The sequence below is a fragment of the Heliconius melpomene genome, unplaced genomic scaffold (assembly GCF_056956725.1).
Source record: "Heliconius melpomene rosina isolate 202511_hmr_F unplaced genomic scaffold, ASM5695672v1 ptg000038l, whole genome shotgun sequence".
NCBI classification, from domain to species: domain Eukaryota; kingdom Metazoa; phylum Arthropoda; class Insecta; order Lepidoptera; family Nymphalidae; genus Heliconius; species Heliconius melpomene.
In genome coordinates, this window is record NW_028181871.1 from 151,772 (window position 1) to 163,161 (window position 11,390).

General features: G+C 37.9%; 1 protein-coding gene across 1 annotated transcript; it reads right to left on the reverse strand.

The window, feature by feature from the left end:
- Positions 1-1,315: 1,315 nt before the first annotated feature.
- LOC146526431 (uncharacterized) lies at positions 1,316-7,353 on the reverse strand. Its single transcript, XM_085207137.1, has 3 exons — positions 7,136-7,353; positions 6,052-6,626; positions 1,316-5,637 (listed from the first exon to the last, which is right to left on the reverse strand). The coding sequence occupies exons 1-3, from the start codon at positions 7,351-7,353 to the stop codon at positions 1,316-1,318; spliced, it is 5,115 nt and encodes a 1,704-aa protein (XP_085063263.1).
- Positions 7,354-11,390: the final 4,037 nt, after the last annotated feature.

Here is an 11,390-nt window from a genome sequence, read left to right on the forward strand (position 1 = left end):
CCTCTAACAGTTCGTGGTCGTCCGCTCTGCACTTAGTTAAGAAGAAGGACGACGGATGGAGACCATGTGGTGATTATAGGGCACTCAATGCTCGCACAGTACCTGACAGGTATCCGATACGCCATATCCAGGATTTTTCCTACCAACTCTCTGGTTGTACAGTATTTTCAACTATCGATCTAGTCAAGGCGTACAATCAAATACCAGTACACGTCAATGATATCCACAAAACAGCCATTATAACTCCTTTTGGACTTTTCGAGTTCCCGTACATGACCTACGGACTGCGCAATGCAGCACAAACCTTTCAGAGGTTCATGGACGAAGTGCTACGTGATTTTGATGACTTTTGTTTTGGTTACTTAGACGACATTTTGGTATTTTCCAGTTCTGAAGAACAACATCAGCGCCACATCAGATTACTCTTCACCAGGCTCAAAGAGTATGGTGTTTTGATAAACACATCCAAGTGAGTCTTCGGGCAGCGACAGGTAAAATTTCTTGGTTACCTAGTGTCAGGTTCTGGGACTCAACCTTTAGAGACGAACGTAAAGAGCATAGAGGAGTGCAGTGTGCCGAAAACTGCTAAGGAATTACGACGTTTCCTCGGTATGTTCAATTTTTATCGGCGTTTTATTCCCGATGCCGCAAATATCCAAGCACCATTAGATGCTGCGCTTCTAGGACCTAAGATGAAAGGAGCTAAGCCGATCACTATGACGCCGGAGATGATGGAAGCCTTTCAAAAATGTAAGACTTGTTTATCTCAAGCCACATTACTGGCTCACCCAGATCCTTCTGCAGAGCTAGCTATTGCCACTGATGCTTCTGATGTCGGAATTGGAGCAGTTCTTCAACAACGTGTTAATAACGTATGGCAACCTCTTGGTTTCTTTTCTAAAAAATTAACATCTGCGCAGAAGAAGTATAGTCCTTACGACAGAGAACTGTTAGCCATTTATGAAGCCATTAAATATTTTCGACACATGGTTGAGGCTCGAAACTTCGTGATTCACACGGATCATAAACCTCTCACATATGCATTCAACATTAGATAGGCCCAGATAAATTAAAAAGCGGACTGTATATATATATAGGTTTACTTCTGGTTAGGTTTCAAATAAATAAAAATAAAAGCGTGCGATCGCGTTGTAATCTTGTGATGCTGTCAAAGTAGTAATGGCGCGCTCGCAGTGGTCGAGCCGCGCCGCCCGCTCCCCTCGCCGCGTTGTAGACTTGTTAACGATGTGTGCGTTAACATATTCCCAGGCCACCATGGAAAGGCCAGCCCAGCTGATGTAAGAATGCGTCGTGTTCAGTCCGATGGTCTATCTTGTAGTGGGCATATCTTATGAAAAGCCCTTCTGATCGTCCCGGCCATTGTCTTGATATCCGCTACTCGAGTTTCTCCGTCAGCTCCCGGATACAGCTTGATTATACGTCCCAGCGGCCATTGTGCCACTGGCAGCGCCTCGTCCTTTACGATGACCAGCGAGCCTTCTGTGAGCCCGCCTTGTGAACGATGCCAGCGCGTCCTTTGGTGTAACTGAGAAATATATTCCTTATTAAAGCGTCTCCAAAAATGCTGGCGCAGAAGTTCGACCCGTTGATGCCGCGGCAACCGTGCCGGGTCGCAGTCGGACATCCGTGGATGAGGTAGCACAGTTAGAGTACGACCAATTAAAAAATGGAAAGGAGTGAGGGCTGAGAGATCAGATGGATCGGATGAAAGAGGCGTGAGAGGCCTCGAATTGAGAATGCCTTCTATTTGGACTAGTAATGTGTACATTTCCTCATATGTGAGGTGTGCCATCCCTAGTACTCTTTTGAGATGATGCTTTACTGATTTAACAGTGCTCTCCCATAGACCCCCAAAGTGGGGTGTATATGGGGGAATGAAATGGAAGTTCACACCTTGTTCTGCAGCACAACTGTAAATTGACTCACTGTGATTTTTGAGAAAGTTGGTGATCACACGAGCAGCACCCACCAGATTTTTCCCATTGTCTGAGTAAATGTTATTAGGTTTACCTCTGCGAGAAATGAACCTGTTAATTGCTGCTATGTAAGACTCTGTCGTCAGATCTGTAACCAACTCCAAGTGCACCGCTTTGACTACAAAACAGACGAAAACACAAATGTAAGATTTGATAAGCACACTTCCACGCCCCTTACGGTTGTTGATCATAATTGGCCCAGCGTAGTCAACACCTACGTCACTAAATATAAAGTTTGCGTGCAGTCTCTGTTCAGGTAACTGTCCCATGATAGGTGTTACAGTTTTTCCTTTAAACCTTTTACATGTTACACATGATTGTGTAGTTTTTCTAGCCAGGTTGCGACCAGAAATTGGCCAGAAAACTTGACGTATGTGTGACAACAACAGTTGTGGGCCAGCGTGTAAAAGTGTGATGTGATAGGTTGCGAATATGATTTTAGTAATGTGATGAGCTGGGTGTAGAAGGATAGGGAATTTTCGATCGTAATTGTATGGCGATTGTGCTAACCTTCCGCCCACATGAATGAGTTGATTATCTCCTATGAAAGGATTAAGTGAATTTAATTTATGTGTTGCAGATAACTGTTTGTTATGTAATAATAGTTGATATTCGTCAGAAAAGAAATCTAATTGTACTATCTTTGCTAACTGATACCTAGCTAAATTAAGTTCACTAGTTGATAAGGGCATGACGTCACCTATTTGACACACCTGTTGATGTTTATTTGTACTGCAATTATTGTTGTATGATTGTTTTTTATGTTTGCAATGATGAATGAATCGAAGTATGTAAGCTACGATGCGTGTAAGTTTGTTGAAATTTGAGTATTTGTTAACAAATGAATTACTGTTAAGTACATCTATGTGCGTGAGATGTGTTTGCGACCGGACTTCTGGAAGGTCAGATACGCTGAGATGCCCTGGTTGTTCAGGCCAGCTGTGATTATCATCATTCCTTAAAAAGTCAGGTCCTGAAAACCATAAAGGTGTGTGAAGTAATTGTTGTGCATTGGTACACTTTGTGATGATGTCTGCTGGATTTTGTTTGGTTGGTACATAGTACCATGACTGTGGATCAGTATGTTTGAGTATGTCTGTGACTTTGTGTTTGACGAATGTTTGTAGTTTGTGTGTAGGTGAATTTATCCAGGATAAAACAATTATCGAATCACTCCAATAATAACACTTACACTTGTTTATATTGCGTAGTGAGTTTAAAACTTTAATACTTAAATGAACACCGGTGAACGCGGCACATAATTCAAGTCGCGGTATGGTAAGTGCTTTTAAAGGAGCCACCCGTCCCTTGGCTATTAACAATTGAACACTGATATTGCCGTCTGATGTGTAGGTACGTATGTATACGCACGCACCATACGCCTGTTGCGACGCGTCGCAAAAAATGTGGAGTTCAATGTTATCGCGCGACGAGTCACGGAATGCACGCCGAGGAATAGTTAATTGATTTATAAAAGATAACGATTCTACGAACTTCGCCCATTGTTGTTGTATTGAAACCGGTATTTCACCGTCCCAACTGATGTTATTTATCCACATCTGTTGCATTAGTAATTTAGCCTCGAGTATGCAAGGGCTAATGAGACCTAGTGGGTCGAAAATATGACCTATAGTGGATAAAATTGTGCGTTTTGTGATTTGCTTATGTGATGCAAATTCTGAATGTACTGTGTATGAAATTGTATCGCTGTGAATGTTCCATAAAATGCCTAATGTTTTTGATGGGTCGTTAGAACTAAGATTAACTGTTGTGTTGTCTGAATCATTAAAACCTAGTTTTTCAAGAACGGGCGGACAGTTAGACAGCCATTTTCTAAGTGGAAATTGATATTTCTTTAATTCGGAAAAAACTCCATTAGCAATTTCTAATAGTACCGGCTCGTCATCTGTCCCCGTCAAGAGGTCATCACAATAAAAATCATGCAAGATGATCTCGGAGACCAGTTTGTGATCATAATTGTCTGAATGATTTTGTGTGTTTTGACAATTTAGGCCTATTTGTTTGATGCAGCGTGTTGCTAGGTACGGCGCCGATGCCGTGCCATATGTGACAGTGTTGAGCGTGTATGTCTGCAGGGGTTCCGTTGGATTGTATCGCCATACGATTTGTTGTAAGGGCCGCTGATGTTCCACCACTGATATTTGGCGAAACATTTTTTCTATATCAGCTGATATTATATATCTATGTTGACGAAAGCGTATGAGTATAGAAATAAGATCGTCTTGGACAACAGGTCCTACAAACTGAATGTCGTTGAGCGATAGCTTTGTGGATGTTTTTGCGGAACCATCGAACACTGATCTGAATTTTGTTGTGGTGCTTGACTCACGTATAATACCATGATGTGGTAGGTAGTACACAGGTGAGCGCTGTATGTTTGTGTTGGTGCTGTCTGCACCTGATTGTATGATTGATTTATTATGTTCTGAATGAATGAATTTATTTTTCTGTGAATGTTTGTTTAAAGTCATGTGACCTAGTTGTATGTACTCTGTTATGAATTTTGAGTACTGTTGTTTATGTGTAGAATCTGAATTCATACGGTTTTCTACGGAATAAAACCGTTTTTTGGCTTGATAGTATGAATCACCCAAGCATTCAGGTGATTTTTTGAATGGAATAGTGACAACAAATCTGCCATCACTTTGTCTTGTGGTTGTTTGACTAAAAATGATTTCGCAAGCATCTGAATCGCAGGGTTCGTTGATTTGAGAATTAGATAAGCTATCTAACTCCCAAAAGCGGGATAACTGATCTGAATTGTCGTTATTAAAAAAACAACTGTTTGTGTGTTTGTTGTTGTTTGTTGTTGACCCTGAAACTAACCAGCCTAATTCAGTTTCGTGTAGTGTAGGCTGTTGTTTACCTAAATGAATCTGACCCCTACCAATTATTTGCCAGAATATGTCGGCGCCTAGCAATAAGTCAATTGGGGCGGGTTCATAAAACTGAGGGTCGGCTAGTTTTATATGCTTAGGTACATTTAAACCTTGTGGATCGATGCGCATGTGAGGTAATGAATGTGCTATTGTATCAAGTACCAAACATGACAAATTGGCTGTGAAAGAACTATTATATGATTTTATTATAACATTTGTGCGATGAAAAATTTTTGTATGTTGTTGATTTATGCCTGAGACTGTACCGCGAATGGGTTCGAAAGTGAGATTGAGCTTTGTACCCAGATTATTTGTGATGTAACAGGAGGTACTTCCACTGTCCAGCAATGCTCTCGCCAAGTGTGGTTTTCCATCACTGGCGATGACTTGTACTACGGCGGTGGAAAGTAAAACTGAGGTGTGTTGTGAATTACTGTTACTAGCGAGTGTAGTGTGCGCAGTGTCCTTGGATGGTTCCTTATGTATGTGTAGCATAGTGTTATGTTTCTGTTGACAGTATTTACATGCTCCGCCACGACAAGATTTTGTTTCGTGACCGTTATGCAAGCAGTTCGCACAGAAGTTGGAAAACTTGGACACCTTTTCTATCCTCTTTTCCACTGTCATTTGTTTAAATTGTGGACAAGCGTATAGATAATGGTGACCTTTACACAAGGGACAAGGAATGTGAGAATGTTTATTATCTTTATTGTCTGATTTGGATGATTGTGGTTTTAAATCTAATTTATGTATGTTTTTAGCGTCTTCAATATTTTGTAAAAGAAGGGAATGATCACTAATACATGTTGTTAAATCTTGAAATATAGGCTTATCCCTTGTAATTTTTTTAATTGTTTCATTCCAATATCTGATTGTTGCGATGTCTAATTTGGAGGTAATAAGATAAATTAACATTGTATCTACTGTGGGTTCGCCTAAATTATTAAGTGCTCTGAGGTTTTTGTTTACTGTGTCTAGTAATTGTCTGAGTGATGTTGCAGATTCCTTTTCAATGTTTTTTATGGTGAATATTGCGTGAAGGTGATTGTGTATTAGTTGAGAAGTGTTGTTGTACCTATCTGTGATAAGTTCCCATGCTACCCGGTAATTGTCTGATGACATTTCTAATGATTTAATAACTTCTGAAGCCTCACCTTGCAGAGATGCACGCAAATAGTGAAACTTTTGAATATTATCTATTGATTTGTTTTTGTGTATGAGTGATTCAAAGGTATCTCTGTACTCGAGCCAATTTTGATATTCCCCTGAGAAGTGTGGAAGGTCAATGGTGGGTAATTTAATAAATGCTTTAGTTGCTGATTCACTTGCAGTTGGAGTTTGTACTACAGACCCGTTGACGCAAGCAGTTTTATTGTCTCGTAGCAGCTGGATACCGAGCGCAAGTTGATAGTGGTATTCCATTTCAAATTGCTCCCGTTCCTTCAGCTGTTCATCTGAAACCCCAATAATGTCGTCGATGAGTGCTTGGTTTTTATCAAATTCAATTGCAAGGGACTTGTAGGACTCTAATCTATTATTTAATTGTATAATATCTAAATCAGACAACGGTTTATTGTATTTTAATAAAGATTCAATATAATTTTTGAAAATTGTGACCTTTCCTTTATGACTAGATCTCCTTTTTTTGTATGTATTGAGTTGAGAAGAATCATAATCATCGAACTTGTTAGATGTTTGGGCTGAGTTAGAATCAGTCATGATTGAAATTCTATGAAAATTATGTAATTAGATAAGTAGGTAATTGAACGATACTTAAATTGGATAGCAAATGTGGCAGGCACAGTGTGATGATCACGCAACTTTACCAAATTACCCTCGGTGTGAGGCTAACTCGATGCGCTGAGAACAGGGCGATGTAAGCTGTAAGTATGTAAGCAATGTATGTAAGCTGTCGTAAGCAAGCTGTTTAGCAAAGAAATTTTTTTTTTTTGGAAAGCAATAAAGTAATGAAAAGAAATGATTGGTGATAAGAAAGAATTAAATTTCGAAAAGATCGGCAAGAAAATTATAAAAGTAAAATGTAGGTAGGTTATAATTGGAAAAAAAAATCTGATGCAATAGTTAGTTACGTATAAATTATTGCTTATTTTTTATTGTAATGGACGGTATAATGCTTGAAAGGGAATGGATGGCTATTAAGCAAGTTCACTAAATGTTTGATAATGAGTATGATGACACTGAATGTGCACTTTAATAGAATGAATTGGTCGAACTCACGTAACTGTTGCTACCAAACCCTTTTTTTCGTCCTCAGCGATTGATGTGGCCAACGCTTGTGTGGCGGCGGCATCCAGATGCTCGTAGGCTGCGTTCGCTGTTGCGATGTCCGCTGTATGACCTTCAGCTGAATTCCGGACGCGCTGTGTGGTGGCGTGGCTTACGATCACGACGCGATTTTTATTACTATAACCTATTAGACGGACGCGAAGGACCATAGATAGGCCCAGATAAATTAAAAAGCGGACTGTATATATATATAGGTTTACTTCTGGTTAGGTTTCAAATAAATAAAAATAAAAGCGTGCGATCGCGTTGTAATCTTGTGATGCTGTCAAAGTAGTAATGGCGCGCTCGCAGTGGTCGAGCCGCGCCGCCCGCTCCCCTCGCCGCGTTGTAGACTTGTTAACGATGTGTGCGTTAACAAACATTAACAGGGAGAAATGCTCACCGCGCCAATATCGGTACTTTGATTATATTTCTCAGTTCACAACTATTATTCAATACTTACCAGGACGTTTGAACGTAGTGGCTGATACTCTGTCACGACTGGAAGAGGTGAGTCGATCTATCGATTACCAGGCTCTAGCACTTGCTCAAGATACTGATCCTGAACTGCTAGGTCTGCTTCAAAAAGGCTCATCGTTAAAACTGGTTAAGGTAGATTTGCCACACTGTAACCAGAAGTTATACTGTGACGTATCAATGTCTTCTCCGCGCCCGTTCATTACTGAGAAGTTTCGCCGACAAGTTTTTGAAACTTCACACAGCTTGAGCCATCCTGGTAGGACAGCTACAGTGCGGCTGGTTACACAGAGATTCGTATGGCCAGGGATTCGCAAAGACTGTAGAGAGTGGACACGAGAGTGTGTACTTTGTCAAAAGAGCAAAGTTCACCGTCATACCCTTGCTCCCTTATCCTCAATTCCAACTCCTACATCGAGGTTTGCACACATCCACCTCGACATCGTCGGACCTTTAACTATTTCGTCTGATTTCAGATATTGCCTTACTGTCATCGACCGTTTCACACGATGGCCTGAGGCATTCCCACTTAAGGACATCACAGCTGATTCCTGTGCTGCCGCTCTTCTCTCTGGTTGGATAGCAAGATTTGGTTGCCCTCTTCGAATTACAACCGATAGGGGTCGGCAATTCGAGTCGCATCTCTTCAAGGCACTATCAGCCATGGTTGGTGCACATCACTTTACGACTACTTCGTATCATCCAGCTTCCAACGGCTTGATCGAGAGACTCCATCGTCAGCTGAAGGCAGCTATCATGTGCCATCCCTCTTCGACCTGGACGGAAGCACTTCCCTTAGTGCTGCTGGGCATCCGTAGCGCTTGGAAGGATGATATTCAGGCTTCAGCGGCTGAGCTGGTCTACGGGGAGCCCCTTCGACTTCCAGGGCAATTTCTTGCACCCTCGGAGGATTACAGGACAGCAGATATCACAAATCTGGTCACTCGTCTTCGTGCTGGTATGGCACGACTCTCACCGAAGCCCACGTCATGGCATAGGACAGGTCCTTTTTATATGCCAGCTGACCTTGCAGAGACAACACATGTTTTTTTACGGCAGGACCACGTCCGCAAACCACTGGAACCACCTTATGCAGGCCCATACAAGGTTCTCAAGAGGACTCCTAAATATTTCAAAATAGACATATGTGGTAAGCCTAATAACGTTAGTGTGGACAGGATCAAGCCCGCATATGTTACGAGAGAGGCCGTTCCTGCATCAAAGAGGATAATAACAGCACCAAAGGCTATCTCTCAATCTGACGTGGAGCAGACACTTGAGAAGCGGACAAGAAGCGGAAGAAGAGTCAAGTTTCCAGACTACTATCGCCCTTAACCAGGTCTCTGGGGGGGAGTACTGTAGGGAACATTACTTATTCAAAATTAATATTATTACATTTACTAGAATCATCCGCACGCAGCGCATTGGAACAATTCAAACCTGTTCCGAGTTTTTTTGCTATGCGTGTTTGCTGCTAGCCAGCATCGCCACGTTTAAAGAGTCGGCTAGAATCGCTTGCGACATTCACTTGTGTATCCATTGCTCTCTTAGCTTGCATTCAATTCTCAACCTTAACTTCTTGCCATTACGTGCTAGTTTAGCTTGTATTTTCTATTGGTATTTATTTAAATTTCTTTATTTCCTTCTGTGATTATTTTCTCTTCACGTATCTGTGAGTTAAATAAATTTGGACAATTTCTCCACAAAATTTGGATTTTTAATTTTACTCATTTAGTGTAAAATAAATAAGATCATATTAAATAGTGGTATCACATCTCAACCGCTATAAATTTGATTCATATATTTTTCATTCAATCTAATGAAAATTTAAATAATTTTCGACTTTTAGATGTTGATAATCGAATTATTTTACCTATAAATAATCAAATTCGTATTTTAGTTACAGCTACAGATGTAATTCACTCTTGAACAATTCCATCATTAGGAGTAAAAATTGACGCTAATCCAGGACGATTAAATCAAACTAGATTTTTTATTAATCGTCCTGGAATTTATTATGGTCAATGTTCTGAAATTTGTGGGGCAAATCATAGTTTTGTACCTATTGTTATTGAAAGAATCCCTATAAAAAACTTTATTAATTGAATTAATAATTATTCATTAGATGACTGAAAGCAAGTACTGGTCTCTTAAACCATTTTATAGTGAATTAGCATTTACTTCTAATGATAAAGAATTAGTTAATAAATAACATAAATATGTCAAATTTAAATTATTACTTTTTGTAATATTCTTTTATTCCTCAAATAATACCTATCAATTGAATAATTTCATTATTATTTTTTATTTCTATTTTTATTAGTTTTATAATTATAATTTATTTTATTTTTAATTATAAAAATAATTTTAATTTTAAAAAAATTAATAAAAATAATTTCAAAAAATTTTTTTGAAAATGATAAATAATCTTTTTTCAATTTTTGATCCTTCAACAAATTTATTTAATTTCCCATTTAATTGAATTAGAACATTTATTGGATTATTATTTATTCCTTTATCTTTCTGATTTTTTCCTAATCGTCATTATTTATTATGAAATTTTATTTCTAATAAACTTCATAATGAATTTAAAACTTTATTAGGACCAAATAGAATTAATGGATCAACTTTTATTTTTATTTCATTATTCTTTTTTATTTTATTTAATATTTTTTTAGGTTTATTCCCATATATTTTTACTAGAACAAGTCATCTTAATATATCCCTTTCATTATCTTTAACATTATGATTAAGATTTATAATTTATGGATGATTGAATAATACACAACATATATTTATTCATATAATTCCTCAGGGAACACCAACTATTTTAATACCTTTTATAGTACTAATTGAAACTATTAGTAATATTATTCGACCTGGAACTTTAGCAGTTCGATTAACAGCTAATATAATTGCAGGTCATTTACTTTTAACTTTATTAAGTAATACAGGTATTAAAATACTTAATTATTTATTAATTATTTTAATTATTGTTCAAATTTTATTATTAATTCTTGAATCTGCCGTAGCAATTATTCAATCTTATGTAATTTCTATTTTAAGAACTCTTTATTCTAGAGAAGTAAATTAATGTCTAATCATAATCATCCCTATCACTTAGTTGACTATAGACCTTGACCCTTAACAGGAGCTATTGGAGTAATAACCTTAGTAACTGGTTTAGTAAAATGATTTCATAATTTTAATATAAACTTATTATTTATTGGATATATTATCGTATTATTAACTATATTTCAATGATGACGAGATATTTGTCGAGAAAGAACATTCCAAGGAAAACATACTATTATAGTATCAAAAGGTTTACGGTGAGGAATAATTTTATTTATTATTTCTGAAATTTTTTTCTTCATTTCTTTTTTCTGAGCATTTTTACGCATTTCAGCGGTGAGGAATCATTTTAGAATAGAATAGAATAGAATATACTTTATTGCACACATAAAAGAAATATATAGAAAGAACAACACAAATAAAATTTAAAGAAAAACACGTATGCAAAGGCGGTCTTATTGCTTTAAGCAATCTCCACCAGACAACCTTTGAAACATTACGGATAAAATGTAATGAGGAGAAAGGGGATAACGTCTCAGTGCAAATTTTATGAAATATAATTAAATATTATATATAATGTGAATGTTATTTTATAGTAGTAATTAAAACACACTGAGTTTCTCGTTAAAGAAACGACATTTAATGTCTATTACTT

What these genes read in the sequence shown, in the direction of transcription:
- LOC146526431 (XM_085207137.1), bottom strand. Translation starts at nt 7,353, where the DNA reads ATGGTCCTTCGCGTCCGTCTAATAGGTTATAGTAATAAAAATCGCGTC. An exon ending in GGTTTGGTAGCAACAGTTAC is followed by an intron (nt 6,627 to 7,135) that starts GTGAGTTCGACC and finishes TAATTTTCATAG; the next exon opens with AATTTCAATCATGACTGATT. An exon ending in TTTGCGTGCATCTCTGCAAG is followed by an intron (nt 5,638 to 6,051) that starts GTGAGGCTTCAG and finishes TACATAAATTAG; the next exon opens with ATTTAAAACCACAATCATCC.